Source organism: Perissodus microlepis, chromosome 2, assembly GCF_051167445.1.
Source record: "Perissodus microlepis isolate ML-2025 ecotype Zambia chromosome 2, ASM5116744v1, whole genome shotgun sequence".
NCBI classification, from domain to species: Eukaryota; Metazoa; Chordata; class Actinopteri; order Cichliformes; family Cichlidae; genus Perissodus; species Perissodus microlepis.
Window position 1 is genome coordinate 24,054,803 of NC_140462.1, and position 23,574 is coordinate 24,078,376.

General features: G+C 41.9%; 1 protein-coding gene across 3 annotated transcripts in view; it reads left to right on the forward strand.

The window, feature by feature from the left end:
- Positions 1-23,574, forward strand: part of LOC146392770 (protocadherin-1-like) — a 218,821-nt gene that overhangs the window by 146,444 nt on the left and 48,803 nt on the right. The window contains exon 5 of one of the 3 annotated variants that reach the window (XM_084953131.1): positions 10,504-14,969. The exons of the other annotated variants lie outside the window; for them this stretch is intronic. Coding sequence (XP_084809257.1) covers positions 10,504-10,562 — 59 coding nt within the window. The 3' untranslated portion in view covers positions 10,563-14,969. Of the gene's footprint in view, positions 1-10,503; positions 14,970-23,574 lie in introns of those variants that run through there. 3 annotated transcript variants of the gene reach the window in all.

Here is a 23,574-nt window from a genome sequence, read left to right on the forward strand (position 1 = left end):
TCAGCTTCAGTGCACATCCACACACAGTAAACGAAGAGCTGGCTTTGTATATTCGTGTGTGCGTGTTTCTAGGGAAGGAATAGAAGGGGGGAATCGGGGGAGGGTGAAGGTGTATTGTAATATTGTATTTGTGGTCACACATGAGAAGATGTAGTTCACTTCCTGTTTCCCGTTCTTGCTAATTTAACAAGAAGGCTGGGCATGAAAGAGAAGAGCTGTAGCAGTGTATTTATGACAGTGAGTACATGTACCGACTCTTTGGAACTTCGGACCAAGCATATGGCTGCACGTCTTCACATCTCACTGCATTTTCTGTCCTTCCAACATTTTGGGCACTTAGAAGTCTGAAACCAGGAAGGCATCTGATTGGCCAAAAATGATTCTGCAGCACAACAGCACAAATGAACTTCCAGAGTGGAAAACATGGACAGAGCTTCTGAGACACAAGAAAAGATTTCCTGTCCTGCAGAAGTCTTTGGGAAACACTTTTCTGTTGAGTTTATGGACTAAGTCACTGTTTTGGTTCATAAAAAAATTAAGTCTGTTTGGCATGCTCATTGGCTAATGGTATAGGGTTAACAAATCATTATACAGACACAGGCTTCAAAATGAGACTGGAAACCATGGGTGATGCCGTGGTAGCTACATTCATCTTTTATGTCATCTATGAGTCACACAGAAACAGCTTCAGCCCACAGACCAAATATAAACACTAAATATAGCCACTGCGATGCCATTTAGTAGTGTCTGGAATGTGAACTTTGATCATATTCGAGGAGAAGATGGATTGGCAAACTGTCCTCTAGTGGCCAATTCACTGCATTTACCAGCATTCCCACATTGGCTTTATATTCCTTTCACGAGTCCTAATTTACTACTCCAATTGTCTGGTCTGCAAACTAGTATTACATAAAGAAACAGAAGATGCAGAGATGGGAACTGATGTTCAATTTACTGAACTTAAGAGAAGTTCAATGATGAATGAAAAGTTACCCATACTTTGCTGACTGAAACTTTTTGCACAATACTCTACTGGCAGCTCTCAAAAAGTTAGAAATGTCAAAAATATAGAAACACAAAGAACGTGGGATCTTCCTTTCATTCATTTTCTATGAGAAGTACTGAATCTCTGGAAAGGAGAAAAAATACCTCTCGCTGTGAGAGAGGAACATAAACCGATTGACAGTCGACATCTGATAACCAATCATCATCTAAATTTTTTTATGTGCATTAAAACTAATTTACTTGAAGAATACTTCTTAATATAACAGCTCATAATGAAAGAGAAATAACGAACATAGACAAGAGTACTGGGAGGCTAGAGGCAGGTGTCAAAAGAAAAAGGCTCATAGTGAGAGGCTGGACACTTGCTGACATGATTGTTTAGACAGAGAAAAGGATGTGCAGCAAGTCAGGGTGATTAAGGATAGATGTGGAAAGAGAGTGTGCTGAGAACATGTATTTTACATGTATTTTAAAGGGCTGATGAATGAAGAAAATGAGAGAGAGGATGGATGGAGGACAGTGAATGAATCAGGATGGATGCACAGGATTATTAAGGAGGAAGTGAGGGCAGCGGTGAAGAGGATGAGGAGTGAGAGGGGACACCTGTGGAGGTATGGAGATGTCTGGGTGAGAGGGCAGTGGGCTTTTAAACCACATTGTTTAACAGTCCTGTGGAGCGAGAGGATGTGTGAGGAATGGACAACAAGATTTCCAAGCAAGCCTGATGTGCAGAACTGTAGTAACCACAGAGGGTTAAAACATGACGCTATGCGAGTACATTACTAGTAACGTTTGATTGGTCTTGAATTTTCTCCGCCCCCCTTTTGGTCGTCAGGCTCTTTGAGTCACTCTCTTATGGCTCCACCCACCCTGCAGGCATGCGCTATAATGACTTCAATACTTCTTATCATATGTTAAAACTCTACTAATAGGCTCAAGAAATGGCTTCTGCCTTTACAGCGGGGTATCTGAATGTGTCCCCTAAATCATGTCCAGCTTTGTCTCATCTCACTCTGACTGGCTGAGTGTCTGTCTGTCTGTCTGTCTGCCATCGAGTGTTTGAGGAAAAAAGAAGCTATAAGTCAAAGTGGGAGCAGAAGAGCTAAAAGTGATTTGACCAAAGGGGAAAAAAAGGAATAGAGAAGAAAAAGTGGAGAAGCGAGAGAAAGCAGAACACTTAAGAGAGAAAATCGACTTTGAAAAATGAGAAAGAGGGAGCGACGGGTCAGAGCTGCACCAATAAAGCGAAAAGAAAGATAAAAGATTCAGCCTTGGCAGGAGAAACTGAGGCGTTTTCCTGAGAGCTCTTCAGCCCGGTGGACACATCCAGCTTCCCTCTCCGCTCTCCCACAGCCATTTAACTGATTTAATTCTCCAAAATGGAGTCTCTCTGTCAGTCTGAGCAGTTTTTTTCTCAGCTGTCACATTTGAGACGCTCTCCTCAGCCTGTTCCACAGTAAATCTGTTTAACAGCAGCACATAAAAAAACACATAAATTCAAAGGATGAGCTACGTAAAACAGCACAACAAGTATGCCAGAACCTAATAAAGACTCCAATACAGCTGACTACTGACAGTGTTATCCAATGCAATGCAATAAGCTAATGCTAACCGATGAGGTACTATGGGCTGCAGACGACACCAAGAAAGGCTCAAGGCTGACAGACGGCGAATATCTGATGAGTCAGTCAGAGCTCATCGCTGAAGTTAAATTTAAAGCGACGCGGATAACTGGCCCAGTTCTGAAAAAAGTCCAAATAGGGGCATAATATGGAAATATTAGTGGGAATGTTAAAGGAATATGAAGATGAAAATCTGTTCCTGTGAGAATGTTGCTTTGCTGAAAAACATTCGATGGGATGGTGGTCTGCGCATGAACAGGTAGCTGTGTTGCGTCGTGCACCGCAACCTTGCAGGTTAAGTCTCCATTTGGAGACACGTCTGTTCAAAGTAAACATTTATTTGTCTTAAAAAGTGAAATCTGTCAGGTTTGGGACTTTGTGTTCAGGCATTGTGTTTCCCACTAAGCGGGTAAAAGTTTACTTGTCTGCATCATTACGTTTTAAGGTTTGTTTGAACCTTTGCATGTTTGTGGCGATTTAGCTGGTCTCCTCTTCTTTACTTTCTATATTTTGGAAATTAAACCTCTGGCGGTTTAAGTCTCCGCATGTTGCTGGCAGCAGTTCTTGCAAATTGAACCATTTAGTGAACTACCAGTCGGACCGCAGGAGTGCGGCACGTCGAGTGCAGGACAAAAGGACAGTTTAAAAAGGACAGGCCACTCAAACAGTCAGCAGACCCCACATGTGCAGTGTATTTATTCTTTTGTGGACAGTGTGAAAAGGAAGCCTGGAGCTGTGAATAGAGCACACTGCTGGATAGCGACCATTGCATTATCACAGGCCTGACAGACAGAGAGGGGTGTCGCGCCACACTGCCACTTTACTTACCACTGAAATTTCTCCTTTATGCTTCTATACGATGCTTTTCATGCAGGTATGTGCCTTTCTGCCTTTTTATATTCTCCATTGTGTGCTGCTGCTGCTGCTGGAGACTCACCGGCTGGAGAATGTGCAGGCTAATGCAGAGCTCTCCTCTGCCTGTGTTGAGGCTGTGTTAAAAGGGGTCTTTATGTCAGTTCCCTCACCATCTGAAGTCCTGAGAGAGCCTCGGGGACGCCAGAAAACAGACTGCGAAAACACTCGGTAATTCATATTCAGCGGCTCGGTTTTGTGGGTAGATTTGCCTTTGATGTGATTCCCATTGTTAACCTGTTCATATAATAGGATCATGCTCAGAATTTTTCCAGGAAGAAATGATGATGATGACATCAAATAGTGCTTCAGTATGCCTAGCCTTGTGACCAATGAGCTCTTTTGTATAATTATTATATAATGTGTCCATATTATATAATGTGCGCTATATAATACACGGCATATTTCACAGGTTGAAGTTTGAAGAAGGTTCAACTTCTTCAGTCACGATTAAACACCAAAAACATGGTTTGATAACTTGGCCGTCACTTGCAGATAAAACATAGATTTCACATCACTTCATTTCCTGTTTTTATTAAAGTATGCGTTAGTTCCCCCTCTTATGTCCAGACTGGGTATATACATCCATCTGTTCCCCCCGATGCCTCCACACTCATCACTGAGAGTGTAAATCAGCTGATCGTTCGCCACGCCCCGTTCGGTGGCGTGGCGAACGGGGAAGTTTATCCACTTTGCATATTGCCCAAGGGTTGCAGGTTTTTTTTTTCTCTCCATCAAAACTCTTTGTTTTTTAAATTATTTTCTTAAAAGTGCGTCTGTATTTGACAGTCTATTCCGACACCTTGAATTTTGCTGGTCAGCTTTTTACCTCAACAGATGTGAGTGTCCTTGTTGGAATGTCTTTTATTTGATTCCTCACATTTCTTCATGAGTGATTTTTATTTTTTATTTTTTACTTTGCAGCGATTTTTAAATACCAACACTATTCTGCAATCAAAATGGACATGATTCTGTAGTGGTAATCATTGCACCGGCTTTTAAAAAGCATAGTCTGCATCCACATATGCATGATAAAATAAAAATATGCAAAAATTTAAACAAGATCTGGTCTCGGTCTGACTGAAGCAGTGCTGGAAACTGTGGTTCGTGTCCTCTGGGAGAAACAGAACCCAGCATGTATACTGGTGTGACCGGGTGATTTGTGGAGGCATCGTTAATGCTGACTGATATAAACTGGCTTTGGAGCAACATCCAGATGACGATGATGTTTTCTTCAGGAAAGCTTTGCTTATTTAAGCTCTATAATCCTAAAACATGTTTGATTTTTTTTAAACATCATGCCTTTGTAGTACTACCTCAGCTACTAAACTACTACCTACAGTCCAGACCTGTCAATACTGATAACATTTGCTGTATTATTAAAATAAGAATACTACAAAGAAGACCCCAAACTGCTCAGCAGCTGAACTCCTGCACCAGCCAGCAGCTGTTAACAGAGATGCTGGCAGATTACCCAGCTTATTGATGTTGCTCGTATAATAACCGTGGGGTTTAAATGACATGCAAATCATTGTTTTCTGTTTTATTTACAGTAATAAAGTCATTAAGTTCTAGTTTTAGCCAAGGGTGATTTTTGTGTGTTATAAGCTAGAGCTAGCAGGGATTAGCTTAGTTTAGCATAAAGACTGAAAACATCTGGAAGCAGAAAATTCTCCACATTTGCTATTTTTGACACTTTTTCATATGCAAATAAAAAAACTGAGTGGGATTAAACCTCTGAAGCCAAACTGGTTTTACATTTGGATTATTTCGTAGATTAATCAAACTGGATGTTGTTCATACATTTGCCACAGTTGTGGAATAGAAACGGCTCTGTGTGCAGCACTCGATGGAGTCATCCGCCGCTTGTTTTGGTCTTTCTGTTTTTGAAAGTGACCTCCTGCCTGCTCTCGCTGCACAGTGACCTCTGACCTCCTTTACTGAAACAGGAATCATGTCTTCATGTTGAAAAGAAAACAAAGAAAAGAGGAAACAAACACCTGTGCGCACTGACTGCATACAAAGTAGCTCTGGGTAAAAACATATAATTGTAAGTCGTCCTTGAAGGATAAACACATATTTATCATTTTCACAGCTTTTATTAGAGCAGGGTAGGACAGAATGCCGATATTGTTCCGTATCTTTTTCCAAGTAAAGCAAACAAGAGGACTGCGGAGGTGTTTGCTGAGTGGCATGTGCTCGTTCTCAGAAATTCATTTCTCACAATTTGCTGGAAGGCCAGAAAACATATTTATAACATTTATAACTATGACACCTGGTCTTTGACTTTCAGCTTTCTGCTGTTGGATTTTTCCAAGTCATGGCAGGAATCTTTCTAATTTTATTTAGTGCTTCAATTGCAGGGCCTTTTTGTCCTTCTGGTTAACAACTCAAAGTTAAAGAACAAAAGCAAAACTCCACAGCTCTCCTCTCTGGAATATTTTCAATAGCCTTTAGTCGAGGTTTGAATGTTTGACTGTTTGAAGCTTTGTTCTCAGAGGAAGGCTGGTGTTGAAATGCTCGAGAGAGTTTTGTGTTTTTAACTTGCTCTTTGAACAGATGGATTGACTTAAGGCTTCATAACCTCTCTCTGTGAACAGAACCTTGGTGTTTGTTTGCTCAATGAAACTCAATTTATCCACAGTAAGCAGCAAGGGCAACTATCTTGACTTTATAAACTCATAAAGTGCTGCATGCTTAGTCTGCACCAAACTGGAGGACAGAAATTTCACTTTCACTTTGCGGTTCAACCGCCTGATTAGAGGCTGTGACACAGCCCCACGATCCGCGTCCCGCTGCGGTGTTTATCCCTAATGGAACTGTGCGTTACTTTATTGTGAGCACGGTATATCAACTTGGATGGATCTTCCATCAAACAAACCTCGTAAATCATAATGATTTTGTGAAAATAGTCTACTTTGAAGAGCTTATTCAGTTCTACTGTTTTCTTCTGTTTGTACCTGAAATGTGTGAGTAGATGGAAAGAAACGTCCCATTTTATCTCATTGATAACTTTATCTTATGATAACTGCAATATAAGGATAAAAAACTGGGGCTAAAGTTCTGAGCTGGACTCTCTCAAAGTAAACGTGTCACTGCAGATGACTTTTCCTTTCTGTTAAAGGGAGTTCCTCCTCCTGACTGTGATGTATTTGTATTTTATTTTGAATTCATTTTAATTTGTTGTTTTCCCAGCTGAATTTCTAGTGGATACTCATTTTTTTTTTTAAATCTAATTTCTGCTCTTCTATCATTTTTTTTTATGTTTAATGACATCTTACTCACTGGGTGATTTTTTTTCCCTTTCCATAACCCCCTTGGTTCTCTGATTGGAGGGCCACTCCAAAAGTGTAAAGGAGACATATTAGGTCAGGGTGGCTGATGTGTATGTGGCGCATCCAGTTTTTTGGCTCCAGTACAGCCACAGTCTGATGACCAGTGAGCACCTCCTCTGCTGTAGTTTGAGTTTAAGAGCCTTGCTAAAGGGCACTTTAAATGAAGTGAGGACAAGTGGCTTTCTGTTACTTTCCACGGGCAGATTTTTCAAACCACGCCGCTAAAGATCATCTGCACACATTGCATGTTGCATTGTTATTGAGCAACGTGTAGTTTTGCACAAGCATCCAGTTTTGAAACTGTCCTTTTATAGCTTTGATAAAAAAGATTAAAAAAAAATGGCAGCTGTCCTTTAAATGCTCGTCTTTTAAACACAAGGTTCAGATGGTTGCGAAACAGAAGGCTACCTGTGAATTTAGAGTATTTTAAGGCCAATATGCAAAGATTGAGAATGAACATCCAAGCTCAAGGAATGTGTATTTTTTTATTAATATGTTTTAATCACTTGAACATTTTTAATTATGATTTTAAAATGTCCTTAAGGCTTTATTACTTGCAGAAGATAAATATTTTGTGTGTTTTGTGGGTCATTTTAGACACTTTGCCACAAAATTCTACGGGTCATGATTCATACCTTTGCATAGACTGAAATTCACTTTGAACAGAACATAACAGGGAAATATAAAAAACAGTTCATCTGTTTTAGGCCATTTAGTAAATTCTAATAATATTTTTATTGACTGATTCTGAGCTCGGTGTACGATTATGAATTTTTCAGTCTAGGATTCCACGATTAAATTATAAAGAACAGAGTTACATGTTAAGCTAAAAGACCAACCTGCCTGATTTAGAGCTACACATTCCAAATTAAAGTCCTATTTATAGACTCATGCGGCTTAAAGGCCAAGATCTTCTGCACCTTTCAGCACCTGTCAGGTCTTCAGGCTTCAGTCTCTATGCTCCAAACAACACTCGTAGCATTTCGCATTCTCCCGCATAAATGTTAACCCATGCTAAAATTACATACAGTATCTGCCTCGGAGCCTTGTGTAACCTAGCTTTGATTCAGCGCTGTTGTGACCCACTTCTAGATCAATGACATCTGGAGGAGGAGAAGGTGGCAGGGAGGAAGGGAGGGAAGGTTGCTGGGAAGTGCTGATGATGTCTAACAAACGCGCCCGGCGGGAGGTAACCTCTGGAGCAGGTAGCGTGGAGGAGGCGCTAAACGAGAACAATGTCCAACTGTGTCTTTCATTATGAACAGATGCTGCCATGATGGTAGGGAGGAGGACGAGGAGGCAGAATTCAAGAGGAGGAACAGGGAGACTTCCTCCTTAATTCAAGGAGAATGTATTAATAAGAAGGAACGCAGAGGAAAGAGCAGGAAGATCGAGGAAATGAAAGGAGCGCGCGAGGTGAAGAAGAGCTAACAATCCAGAGGGGGAGCTCTAGGAAAAGACGAAAAATGTACAGAGCAAGAATAATAGAATAAAAAGAAAAAGAGAGAGATGAGGAAGACCTTACTTAGAGACTGTAATCCCTGAAAAGTGCAGCAGCACCTCTGGCCATGGATACATGCTTAAATATCGCACTTCACTACTGTTAAAATCTAAAGTCAATGCCAGATCACAGCACACTGCAGCCAATTGCTGCAGCGTGTGCGTGTGCACGTGTGTGTGCAAGTGTGTGTGCACGTGTGGGTCTATACGTTCCTCCAGGTTCATTGTACAACTTGATTCAGCCCGATTCATTACTTGAAGGTCACTAATGCCTTGACACATAAACACACACCCACAGTGTATTGAATTAAATGTTCATAATACTGCGACTGTAGCAGACTATTGAGACGCATTCAGGTTGAACAAGAAGAGATTTTTTTTTTTGCGCGTTGACCTCCAGACGGCCATCTGAGTTTATTCACCTCAAACAACAATGAACTTACTGCAGAGATGTTAGCTGTATCTAATTCTGTTTATGAGCCTTTATATTCACTTTTGATGGCATTAGAAGTGCCTTAATATTGAGCCTGAATGGACCTTTGGTGATAGGTCAATCTCAAGCAGAGCAATCTCAGGTGATTGTGTAGTTGCAAAGCAATCCAATGAACTTCAACTACCACATTTACAATAAAAGTGATTATAAGTTGGATTATAAGTTACATGTTTTTTATTTTTCATGTTTTTATTATGATTATCATAATTATTATGACAGTTGATTGTAAAGTATATACAGTAAGAACCCTGTGCAGAAGTGCGTATAGTGCAGTGGTTTACACATTCGCTTAAAAAGCGATCTCCCAGCAGGAGATCAGATTCCTTTGGGGTTGTATCAGGAAGGACATCCGGCATCAAACATGTGGAGCTTTCCGCTGTGGCGGTCCTTTGTCAGTGAGGGAGCAGCCGAAAGTAGCTTTATGTAGAAATACGCAGAATTAGTTGTAGATAATTATAAAGATATAACGGCACGAGCAGTGCTGTAGGAGGGGCTCCAGAGTCACACCTGTAAACAGCCTGTCCACATGGCTAGCTAACAACTGCAATGCAAGTGAGCTGTGGCTCTGTGAGACCTCTTTCTGTCACTGTATTCACAGGTGCCTGAGGTATCAGTAATGAGGATCAGCATGTATGCTTGCACAAACACTGCATGTAAAGCAGCAGAAATGTTTGGAGGGGTATTTGGATCAGAGCTGTAGACATGGGCTACACCAGAGTGACAATAATCAAACACCCTGAGTGCAAAAGAATAAACAGCCATGAGAGCATGGAGAGCTGCAGCAGCCTTTACCCAAATTCCTGTTTTATCCACACCTTCTCAGGTGAGGACGTTTAGCACAATGATGCAAAAGTGCATTTCTATGAATCTTCAATATTTCTTTGTACGGAAAATTCAAAGCCAAAGACTCACAAGCTGCCAGTAATAGTGTAATCATTTAAATGACTGAGGGTGCAAGGCATACGTGTGCGTTCATGCAGAACCTGGCCTGACAAAAATGTGCAAAACCGAACTCAGTCCATCTGACTCAGGCGAACAATGACAGAACAATTAGCAAACGTTAACGTGAGCTTTTGCAAACCTCAGCTCAAGATAGTTTTATTATTATTATTACTTTATTTAAACTGCTCGTTAACAGGAATTAAACTTTTAAATGAAATCGGAAGCTAGCTTATTCAATTAGCCTGTCTCAAACTGTCATGGCTGACTAAATGAACAAAGCTCACATAATCTTATATATTCGTGTCTCGATTCATAAAACATGTAGTTCTGTTTCTGAATTTCTGTTCATACCAAAACGGTTGTTTGACTGAATCCAATGTGACCACCGAGACTCAATGATTTGGTCTTTTTTTAAGAGCTGTATATAACTGTGGCCATGTGAGTTTATGAATGGTGCACTTATTTTTTTTAAAGATATTTTCAAACTGATCAATGAATTCATTTTGCGTATTTTGCCCCCCACATTTTTTTTTAATTAGCTTCCTTTTTTAAGCATCATTTTTCCTTCAACCAGCTTTCAATTACTCCTACGTTTTTTGGCATTTTTTTCTCATTTCTGAGACATTTTGCATGGAATGTGATATCTACGTTGCGTTACCTGAGGTGTAAGACGTCCGTATCTATCCTCTTGTAGGTGGAGCGTCGTCAAGCACCCAGCTGGAGAGGGGGGCCGGACATAAAAGACTGCCTTAAGACAAAACTAAAGACACAAAGAGCATCTAAAGCTTCTTTTTTTTTTCCTCCTTGAATTTACAAAAAGAAAACCGATTCAGTCCTCAAGCTTTTTTTTGTCTCTGCTGCAGTTCTGAGGATTTTTTCTCTTCCCTCCTTGCCTGTGGTGGTTGTGAACTGCTTTTTTTGCTTCATGTTTCACTTCGTACAAGTTCCCATCGAGGAGAATCAAAAAACAAAAACCTGATTAAAGAAATATTTTTTGGTTGGAGAAATTTTCCCGAATAACGAGGAGTTAATCATCTTTGGTTCCTCTGGGATCTTTTTTTTTGTTTTTGTCCCTCCTCGTCCTCAATAGGTCAGTTTTTTGGGGAGCGGATTTGTACCTTTTCGCCTACGCTGCACTGTTCTCTTTGTGGATGTAACTGACGCCTGAGTGGACTCGTCACGATCGCAGTGGATTATCGGCTCTCCACCTTTTGTGGGTTTTTGCTCTTGTCGCCTCTTTTTGTCAGCTGGTTTGAAGCTTCTGTGTGAGAACTACACATTGTTTCCCAAAAGTCACATTTTACGGGCCTTTTTGACCTTTATTGACCTTTCTCCAAAAGTTGATTCTGTTCATCTGGACGTAGCGTTTTGTGGGAGAAAAGTTTCGTCACTCATCCAAGTGACTTCTTCAGTCTCAGCTGACTGCAGGTTCCCCCAATCTTATAAATGGCTCGTCTAGCACAGCACAAGAAGTCTAAGACCAGGCAACAAAGGAAGTTTGACTTACTTGTTGTACGTCGGAAACCACCACAAAATACGGAGAGTGTCCTCAGTGACCAGAAGCGACAAGGATGCGACGCCGAGGATGTGGACAAGTGGGTAAAGAATTTGTCTGACAGACAGCTCACCCAAACAGAGAAAAACATCCTTGCTAAAGGGTTGAATTTTGCTGTCACACCGAGACAAATCCCGCTAGTGGAGCTGATCGCAGCCACAGAAACAGCAATTCGTAACAACAATATTGCAGAAGTGGAAGCAGAGCAACTACGGAAAGTTTCGGCCTGTCTCAGCAATGCAAAGCCCCCAGCATCCAACATCACCATGGAGGAGAGGAAGGCACTCACATCACTTAGTGATGACAACAACATTATCATCCTTCCAGCAGACAAGGGTAGGTGCAAAGTATTGCTAAACCAGAGAGACTATCATGAGAAGATTTTGTCACTACTCAGGGATGAAAATACTTATGAGCCCCTGAAACGAGACCCAGGAAGTGGCTACAGGAAGAGGGTGATAGACTGTCTGAAGCAGTTAGAACAAGACAAGGCTATTGACTGGACCTCATACCACAGGCTGTACCCAGGGGAGTCTACACCAAGTCTGTATGGTTTACCGAAAATACATAAACAGGGTGCACCTTTAAGACCGATTGTCTGCATGATCAACTCGGTCACCTATAACATCTCCAAGTTTCTGGCTTCGATCCTCAACCCGCTGGTGGGCAGCTCTGAACACCACATCCAGAACACCCTGGATTTTGTTGAGAAGGTGAGAGATGTCATTATGGAGGCAGATGAAACCATGGTCTCGTACGATGTTACATCTCTCTTCACTTGCATCCCAGTCACGGAAGCGTTGGAGGTAGTCCGTAAGAGATTACAGGATGACACCAACCTCAGCAACAGGACCACTCTCAGCATCGACCAAGTGTATTTGCTTTTGAAACTGTGTCTTCATTCCACCTACTTCACATACAAGGGTCAGTTCTACAGGCAGAAACATGGGTGTGCCATGGGCTCCCCAGTTTCACCCATCGTGGCCAATTTGTACATGGAAGAAGTGGAAAAGAGGGTTTTGCTATCCTACCCTGGAATATGTGGATGACACCTGGGTGAAAATCAAATCTCAGGACGTACTACATTTAACGGATCACATTAACTCGGTGGACCGACACATCAAATTTACCAGGGAGGATATGAGAAGTGGCAGGTTAGCCTTCTTAGACTGTGAGATTTCCATCAGTAATGGGGGACATCTAAAAGCTGACCTGTACCGTAAACCTACACATACGGATCAGTATCTAAGGTTTGACTCTCATCATCCACTGGAGCACAAACTGGGTGTCATTAGGACGCTACAACACAGAGCGAACACCATCCCCACTGACACAGCGGCCAGGGAGGCAGAAGAACTGCACATCAAGAAGGCCCTGAGTAAATGTGGTTGTCCCAGCTGGACTTTTGTCAAAGCGGGAAAGGCACCTAAAGAAATCTCCAGCCAATCCAGGAGAGAAGGATAACCTGTAGTGATCCCATATGTGTCACGAGTATCGGAGCAGTTGAGACGCATTTTTTCTAAATACCGGGTCTCTGTGGCTTCTAAACCCCAAAACACGCTGTGTTTGGTCCACCCCAAGGATCGGGTCCCCCGACACAAACAGAGTAACATAGTGTACGCTGTGAAGTGCCAGGAGGATTGCCATCATTTATACATCGGCGGAACCAAACAACCTCTGGCGAAGCGGATGGCACAACACAGAAGAGCTACCTCGTCAGGCCAGGACTCACACAGAAAAGAAGCTTCTTTTATTTATACCTACAGGCCAGTGGACACTCTTTCAATGATGAGGATGTACACATCCTGGACAGGGAGGAACGCTGGTTTGAGCTTGGAGTCAAGGAGGCCATTTACGTGAAAAAGGAAAGACCATCTCTCAATCGAGGAGGGGGCCTAAGGGTACATCTTTCGCCATCTTACAATGCTGTGATTGCAACCATTCCCCAACTCTCATGGCCATTGATCAGTGGTCTTTGATCTGTGGGTTTTGGTCAGTGGTTGTTGATCAATGGTCACGAGAATTTGCATAATTACGATTAAGGAAATGACCTCCCAGCCCATTGTTCCTTCAGTGGGCTGGTTTCAGTCATTATGCAAATGTGCTGTTTATAAGATTGGGGAAACCTGCAGTCAGCTGAGACTGAAGAAGTCACTTGGATGAGTGACGAAACGTTTCTCCCACAAAACACTACGTCCAGATGAACAGAGTCAACTTTTGGAGATTTACTTTCCTGGATGATTGAGAATGCATCAAGAAGATTTATTGACCTTTGTTTCCTTTTTCTGTAGCCCCGGTGCCTGGAGTTGATGAGTGACAGTCAGGGTTCGGAGGACAGGGTGATTGGCAGATAATCAGCCAACCTGCTTTCTCTCACAGGCCGACAGAAAGGCTTGTCAGGGTGGACAGGAACTCACTCCTGCCACTTCACTTCCTTTATAATTGATTTAGAATTGACTGGCCACACTCTTACATTCAGATGTCCTCTTGTTTGTCTTGTAAACTGGAGTCAGATGATAAAATGAAAATCAGTTTAATCTATGTTTCCAGTGTAGAAGTTGAGCCGAGCTCAGAGACTGAAAGCTGGAGAAAACTGCTGCATGAAGAAGAAAGGAAAAAGACGATGCATTCATTCATTTTTTTATTCAGGTTACTGATAAAGTTACAGGTCATTGGGTTAAAATTCAGAGAAAAATAAAACAAATCTTTGTATAATAACAAATTTACTAGAATTTATTGATTCTTTCTTCTTTTTTGCACATTCAATTTCTGTTTTATCAAATGAGACATTTTTAGTAAAGTCAATGGACTTATTTGAAGTTTATGAGCATTTTCTTATAATTGGTTGATGAATTCCTGAAAAACCTTTAGATGGAATTAAAACAGCAGCTTTGTTCTGCTTCCGGTTGCTGTGCTGAGCAAACGCCATCATCCTGTATCTAAAACCAGAACTATTATTATTATCTAAAGAACTACAAGCACCAAAAGATAACTGATAACTTTATCATAGTATATACTGTGTCGCAATACATTCTGTCGTGATCTCTCTGTTTAAATTCTGCTGCTGCATATCCAAACCACAGTCAGCTCCACGTCCTCCTTTACCCCTCCTGTCCAAAAAAGCTCATTTTAACAACAAATAGCTTGGAGATTTCCTTTTTTTTAGGCCATTTAAGATTTAACTGCCAGTGAATCCTGTCATTCAGGCAGTTAGACTCCTTATCGACCTGTTAATCAAATCATTAACGACTGAAGCTCTTATTGACCTGCCAGTCAGAGCTTTTCTTTCTTGTATCTTCCAGTAAATAGACTTGTGTAGGACTCAGCTGGTTGGTTAGTGCTACAGCTTAGTAACAAATGAATAACTACCGAAAACCTGGATTATTTGTTTGTAAGTACAAAAGTATGTTTATTCTGACTTATAGCGGTATGTTTATGGGATATAAAGTTGTAAAATGGTGTATGAATTTGAATATTTGTAGTGATCACTGGTTTGCTGTAGAAATCCAACAGAGCAGCTCAGTGGCTTGCTACTGTACCTGTGAATGTACTTTGTATTCAGAGGTTTTTATTAAAATAAATAAGTGCTGATATCATGTGCCGCAGCTTTACTTTCTCTTTTCATCTGTTTTCTGCACGTCTGAAGCCAAAAGCAACACACACACACACAGAAAGTTTGCTCTTGTTCCTGAGCACCTTGTATGAGACACCTTAACGTATCTATTTTCACGGGAGACCTCAGCGGGGATATCATATTGACTTTGCATCCAAAGTTTTAATTGCACAATTATGTATCATCTCAAGCTGCTTGATTATTGATCGTGGAAAGCATAAACATGTTTGCAGTGTTGATGAGTAAACCCTCTCTAATGAGCCTGCACTCAGTAAACTAGCTCATGCTTCTACATGACTGTTGTGGAATCTAAAATAAGGCCCAATCTTCTTAAGCCTTTCCGAAATATTGATGATTATCCCTAACTTAATGACTTCAGTAGAAGGCATCACCCCGGAGAGTGTGCTGAAATGTTTCTCCTCCTTCTAAGTGAAAGGCGTGAGTTCTCACACCAGTACAAAGACGGGGAACTGTCCGCATCGGTTTCATCAAGTTAAAAGAATTTCAACTGATGCGAAGATCCAACAATGAGCTGGTTTAAGTTAGATCAACAGGTTCAGTCAACTCAAGAACTTTTTCCACCATTAGTTGCACTGCAAGAAAAACTCATGGTGCAGTAATCTGAATATTTGGTGTCAGTGTAACACTGACTCCATTCTTTGAGGGTTGTGATGCTGCGCTGTAGGGTATTGTTTCATGTACCACATGATTGTGAGGGATAGAGATGAACTAGCTCGTCGTTAACGTGGCCCATTGGTTCATAAAGAGTCGACCACTGGGGCTCATGCTTGATATAGACCTGTTCTTTGACCTTAACTTTCAGTGTTTGTTCTGGCAATTGAACAGTTTTTAAGAATAAACTCAGAGGATCAAAGGTCAAAGGATGTGAAATGCAAACATTTCCGACCGTTCAAATCGACCTGGAGATGAAAAGAAAAGGACAGCGACTCAGAGCGCTTAGTCTTTTTTTTATCAGTATAATTAAATATCATGCAGTCACTGAGGCTTCACCGCAGTGAAAATAGCTTTGTGTGTGTGTGTGCGCGTCTGTGCGTGTGTGAAGTTTCTGTGAAATGTGTGTCGTTGCAAACTTTTTGAAGTTTGTGTCTGCTCACTCAGGTACGCTGCTGTCATTTTCTGACTAATTTTCTCCTTCAGTGACAGCTCTACACCTGGTTACACACACGCGCACAAACGCACACACCCCTCTGAGCCCATATACGTGAGCTGCTGTCACTTGGACTATGTGACTAAATTTCTATCAGCTATACTGTGCCTGTGGGTGCACAGTTGAGTATTCTAGCTGACTTTAACCTCTTGAGAATCCAGAGATTTGAACCCGAGTGGGGTCACTGATCTCCTGAACTCTGGTCCACCTATCGTAGGTGCTGTTTACCTTCAGCTCAGGTCAGAAAAAAGAGAAGAGTAAGTAAGAAGAGAAACAACTTAAGAATGACAAGCAGTTGATTTATCAGCCGTAAGCCATCCACACCTTTGCACAGGTCACTGACATCATTCATTAATCAGGTCCACGAGTTTTAGGTCTGACTTTCCATGGTATGCAAAAAGTGCAAAATAGTTTTTTCCCTGTTTTAGATCAAACAGATGCCATGAAAAGATTCATATTATATTTTTTAAATGTCTTTCCCTGAATATGAAGGCAGTTTTGCACCAGTCTTATGTTACTGTAGGCTCTTTATAAACACCTGCAGATGGCTGTTTTGGTGATTTAAAATAGAACTAAAGTTTCACATCTGGATGAGGACAAACTGCACTTTCCTTACAGGTTACACTCATATTATATTAGATTGGAGTGAATCATTTTCAGCACAGAACTGAATATAATTAGTTAGTAAATAGACATGTTTTTATATACCAATAGAAGCCAATAAAGTAAATAAAGCTGAAAACTGGACGTTTTTGGAAAACAGTACATGTAAAAATATGTTGGGAGTCTCAAACATTTGTTTATTTTTCTCATGTATTGTGGAGCTTTGCTTCTCACCGGTTTTACACACCGAGCACATTGTGAACAAAATGACAGGAAATTCAGAATTTTTCAGATCTGAATTTGTCCTGTAACGTACATACGCACCAAAAAAATGCACTGCAAAAAAAAAAAAGAAAGAACTAGAGTCGACATGAAGCTTGTCCTGATGTTTCTAAAGAAGAATAGCTAGAAACTGAATCTCTGGATACACCCAGTTCTCAGGAGATGGCAGCGGCAGGGAGATTTTCAGGAGTTGAAGCTGTTTCACGGCCGCTTTCGTCCGTACTTCAGGATGTCGGTGGGGCAGTTTGAGCTGAGGAAGCAGAGAAATCATTTCAGAGAGTAAACAACCTCGAGCAGCACCTAGCTGTGTGTCTGAGGTCAAATAGGATTTCCATCATCAGTGCACTTGTTCCCAAATGCTGTGGTCTGATTGGTCAGGTCTGGTTATTTGCAAACAAAAATCTAACTTGGTCAGAAAAAATAAGCACTGCAAGGTCGTCCTGTGAAATTTGGCTGCATTAAGAATATGCGAGTCCGAAATATATTTAAAACGCAAACTTTACGCGTCTGGTGTCTGAAGAACTTTACACCATGAATAAGCCTCAGCTATAAAAGCTCGATAAGAATTACATATTCCATGTATTCCACATGCATGATGGTTTCTGTGGCTGGTTCTGTACAAAAGAGCATCAGCGCATGTTCTCCCTCAGTTATTACATAACAGGAGCTAAAATTTACATAATTATCTAGCCAACCAAAAGTGACAACCATATGTGGTTTGGCCTTTCGACACACTCAGCTGGAAAAGCCACGTTATCTCTCTGTAGACTCTCACCATTTGTTGAGCTACCGCTGGTATACTGGCCTGTGATTGGCTCAGTTGTTTCCATCCAGTAATCTGACTAGCTGAGAGCAAAATGAATCTTCACTGCACCTTTGAATGTAGCACCAGCGAACTCACACAAACCAGAATCGCACGTGCACCCAAGATCTGCCGCTTTGCACGAGCCACTCTCTCTCTCTCTTTTCTTTTTTTTTTACCTCGACGACCGAGGCTTGTAATCTTGCAAGTCGAGCGTGTGAAAAAGACCAGGATTAATCAGTTTACCGCCCCACCAGAGAGAGGACACGCTGCCTTAATAAATAAATATGAATAAGCTTGTAGAGTTTGGAACAGACCATTAAAAAGTCAGAGAGAACATGGACCAAAGTGAAGCTCGAGGTGTGTTTGGGTTCAAGTGAGAGGATCAAGGAGATGTCACAAGTCGCTTTTGGATCAGATCCAATTATGTGTGGCTGATAGCGGCGTGTATGTGTGTGTGTCGCCCTGGAAGTCTTTCAGAGTGTGGTCTTCTTACCTTATCTTTTGTGGTAAATAGACTGCTAAAGATGTCGTGCGTGGTTTTTTTGTGTGCGTGTAAGAACCAGTCCATACTTGGTGCCGCTGTTATATTTTAATTAAAGCCGAACAGCAGCCTTAATTACTGCCATGATAAACAACACCTCTCTCTCTCTCTCTCTCTCTCTCTCTCTCTCTCTCTCTCTCTCTCTCTCTCTCTCTCTCATCAAAGCATCGACAAAGCTTCCTCAGATGTACACACACACACACACACACACACACACACACACACACACACACACTCAAAGCCTGCGGTTGGTCTCGGTGGTGCAGCAGAACTGTGTTTATGGCTGTTAATGAAAACTGAGGCCAGAGTCCCAGAATCCCAACGCTAATCACCATCTAACTCTCTGGACAGGAGAGGATGGAGGGAGAGAGAGATGAAGGGTGGGAGAGGGAGTTTTTAGAGACCACGACACATGAGCGTGTTCATGTCTGTACGTGCAGAAACAGATAAAAAGTGGCGGTGCAGTCATCCGTCAATTTGCTATGATTACTCTGCTCGCATGTATTGCAAACGTCTGCTCGGATTACTCATCTTGTGGGGACCCGTCTTCCTTCTGAGGACGAAAATGTAAAGATCCCACAACTCAATCACTCTTGTTTATAATAGTTAAGATGAAGGCTAAGTAGTTATGGCTAAGGGCAGCGTTAAGTCCTCTGAAGTGACGGAAGCAAAACTGTGTGTGTGTGTGTGTGTGTGTGTGTGTGTCTGTGTATACGTGCGTTTATGTGTGTGTTGGTGCAGAATCGCAAAGGAAAAGTCTAAAAAAGTCATGAGCTCTGCAAGCATGGATTCAGCTGTGCATGTAGGTAGTGTTTGTGAGCCACTTTGCAATTTCCCTTCAGTTTTATTCATAAAGTATGATTTTAAATCAACAGTCACTTTTGATTCTTCGATAAACACACCATTAGAGAACGAACCCTAGCAAACTAGTTGGTGACAGTGGGGAGGAAAAACACGTTTTGTGTGTAACGGCCTTTAGAGTTAAGGTTCACTGAAACATTTCACCTATCACCTTGGGTTTGGTGAGGTCTGAGGCAGGACTAATGCAAGGATTATGTTGCAAGACAAAAGGTCATCACAGTGTTTGCATGCAGGGTTAATATATTTATGCACTGTTTTCAGGTGTTAGCTGTGGATGAGAAATTAGCAGAATGTGAGGCCCTGCTCTGCTGTTTCCACACAGAGAATCTGAAAATGACCCAGAACAGAGTTTATTAACCACACACAGACTCACTGAGCTCAAACAGGCTGGAGAAAATGGACCATATAAAGAGACACGAGCGCCCAGAGAACACTGCGAGTCTGAGTGGAGAGGGCAGCTGGGAAACACTGAGATGTACTTCCTCCTCTGAGACAAATATTCCTCGTGGCAGGAAGTAGTTTTTCCTCACATTTCCACATTTCAATGACAGAAAAAAATTTTATTGCCCAAAGCAAAACTACGAGTTTAATTTACTTCATCTCATACGCTCTACCACGCATTACATACCACAAATAAGTGCTATCCTTCTTACTCCACATACAGTATAAACTAATAACCACCTGTAACCTGTTAACTGACGCCACGCTGCGTTTCATCGTGGCAAAATGTCTTCCTGGAGACACCCACTGTGGCAGGAATGATCACAAAGGCTGAGTGCTTTGGCCGGTGTTTATATGTCTGACTGTGGACACATTTGGTCCTCAGTGAGACGCAGCAACAAGTCACTGGTGTGTAGTTCAGATCAAAATGATTGTGTTGATTTTAAACATAATAAATGGGCCTGTGGCTGTTATCCACTTTATTCCTTCTCACCTTTTTTAATGATATTGGTGGCGTGGCTGGTGTGATTCCATTACTTTGTCTTGGTTAGCCTTAATTAAAAAAAACTCCACCTCCGTCTTGTTGTTGTTGTTGTACAAATACGTTGATTGGATGTGAACATTCATCCATGAGATCACTTCTGTGCAATAGCTGACTGAAGCACCAGTCTTTGGAGCCTTTGATCAGTTTGCATAGATGACATCATTTTTAGTTTATATCGTATTATTATATCTTGAATCTGGAACCATTTGTATTTATTGAAGTCATCAGGTGGGTATATCACGCATCACATTGTAATGACAGAAAAGGGAAGCAGCTAAAGTTTTACATCGCCCTTTTTTTTTAACAGCAGGAGCTGTTTTGTTGCTCTGGTAGGAAATGATTTAAAATGATTTAACACCTTTTAAATCATGATGCTCCGTAATGTCAAATTGTGACATTGTGCCATAAACATGACATGGCTGCTAAACACAGCTGGACCTAAAGGTCATTAACGGTATAACATAACTTGAACCTGCCTTATACATTTAGAAGCAATTTATACTTTCCTTGCCTGAAGAGGGCAACATTCTCAGGCCTAAATCACCCGTATTGCGTCTTCATGTTGAGACAGTTTTTATGGTAATGCAGATATAAATCATGTTGCTTTGGCAGTAATGTTCCTTGTTTTGGATGCCAAAAACAAGATTTGATTGGATTGAACCGAGGTCACGATTTCAAACCCATTTCTAATAAAAAAAAATTCTTCGACTGAGTTTGTGGATGAAGAACTTCTGAGACTGTAAAGTATCGTCTGCTACATTCTTTCAAAGCTCAACCAGACTGTTTCTGTTAGCAGCAAGCCAGCAAACACACACACACACACAGACACACACCTACAGGTACACACAAACAAAAGAAGACAAAGATACAGAGATTCCAAATAATTACTGAGCCCAGAAGTCTGCAGCAGCATAGAGCCAGCAGTGCTTCAGTGTCTGAGCTGTGTGTACGTGTGCGGTGTGTACCTTAATGAGGAGAAAGAGGGCAGACTGGTTTATAGAGAAAACCTTCCAAATCCCATTACTGCACTGGTTAGTGTGTGTGTGAAGCAGTGCATCATCGTATGTGTACTGGACTGTGTAGTATTATAAGGTTCTCGTGTGTGTGTGTGTGTGTGTGTGTGTGTGTGTGTGTGTGTGTGTGTGTGTGTGTGAGTATTTACAGTAAAGTCTCTGTGTTGCGTGTGTGTCCCATTCTGTCCTCAGTAAATAGTGACTTCTCATTAAAGCTTTCCGCTCTGCTGCCGGCGAACGCCGAGTCCTGGAACCTGGATAATCCACTCCCCAACGCGTGCACACACACACGTACAGCTACACACACACACAAAATACAGTATACACATGAACACAAGTCTTACTAGCCTGCTAACCTACAGTCCTTATGTCAAATCTAACTATCTATCGATATATAAAAACATTAATTAAAAAACAGGGAAAAAGAACTGAGGAAGTTGCAGAGGAGGAGGAGCAGGAATGAAGAAGGAAGAGGAGGAGAAGCAGAGGGAGTAGGTGTATTTGTTGGTTTAATCCTCTCCTATTAGCGGCTCCTCTGTGTGCTGTAAGGATTAGCCTGTTGTCTGAGCTCCAGCAGGTCGGGGAGCAGGGGGCTGTAGCCTCCCCAGCAGCCCAGCCAGGAGCCTCCGACGACAGGCATAGCGACCCACCGTGGGCCCGCTCCTCCCCACCTCCGCCCTTGAGCTCAGAGAGGATTCGGCATTAGTTTGTTTGTTCAGAGCCTGGTGATGAATAGTCAATGAGGTGATGGATGAGAGTGCGTTTCCCTGGGCAACAGTTTAGAGGCCCTCCCCTCAATTAACCTCTTGGCATGACTCACACGCACTCGCAAAGAAAAATCACACGCGCACGTATTCCGGAGATAACTTGCGCATTGATATGCAAGATCCGAAGTCATACAGCCCATGCACAGACCAGGTCAGGTTGTGGCTGCTGCTCATAATTCACAGCACACAGGCCAATATGCGCACACACATACACACACCAAAATGCGCAGCTTAGCGGAGGATGCTTTATTTACAATTCGGGTCACACAGGCAGAGATAAAAACACACTGAGGCGAACACGGGTCAGTGGTGCTACCGGTGCTTCTAATGCAGAGCACACTCCCACACACACACACTCATGCTCACAAAGTTTGAGGACAAGTCATTACTTGTGATGTTTATAATGCCAAACACACACACGCTGCCCATTCACAAGACAGTAGATAAGCTGTAAAGGAAACAACAGGGGAAGAAACCTGCCTGAACTTCATGTTTCAAAAATGTTTTACATTTGTTTAGCTGCTTTTGTGTGATTTACGTCTGCCGTGTAAGAGGACAGCTGAGCCGTGCCTTTGGTGTAAATTCAGGCTGATATTAACTTTGTATAACCCGAAGCATCTGATTGGTGCATTAATGGGTGTGGTTGAGCCTGTGAGGCAAAACGAACGGAGAGAAAGCGTGTGATGGACTGCAAACGGCACGCAGGCAGGCCAGCTTTCACATCACATTATATCACCCCACTGTGTTTATGTGTGTGTGGGATGGTTTGAGGAGATGTGCATGAGTGTATACATGCATTAAAATGTTTCTGTGTGTAGTTTTGTGAAGAAAGGGGAAAGGGTTAGGGGACATGACTGTGTGTCTGCTGCATGACTGTGTGCGTGCGTGTGTGTGTCCAGGGGGGAGATCTTCTTCTGCTCCAGTTATAGCGGTCAGACACCAGCACAGTCCTCCACGGTCCACTTCCTGTCCATTTCCTGTTGACCTCTGACCCTTGCTGGATGAGTTGAGGTCCTGAGGGTTGTACGGTTGGTGTGTGAGTGTATGTGTGTAAAGGAGGTTTTTCAGATAAATAAAATAAACAAAAGCATAAAAATATGCCCACGTGAGTGTGATATCACATATGTGATGATTTAATATTATCTGTATACATTTCCTAATACATCATAATCCATAAGTCACTGGGCTCCAGTCTGTGGGATTAAACTATTAAAAGCACATTAGTGAGCCGCAGTTTGGCACTGGGTGGCATGTTCCTTCATTAGCATAAACACACGCTGTTATACACACCCCGTACTCGCTAGAGCAACAAATGTGAATTAAAATGCAGCTGAAAACAGCCCCAGTAACATTTGTTTGAGTAACCCTACTTACTCAAATAGATGCGTGTTAGGCTGTTTTAAGGATATTGTTTAAAGAAAGGGACTTTTTTAAAGGACCTTCTCCTGGCTCTTTGCCTTATTTATGCTATTACAATGCAATATGCTTATAATAAAGCATCTGCAGCCCCATTTTAAAAGAGATTCTACAGACTGTTAAGTCATAACATTAAAACTAGCGCTTAACATTGTG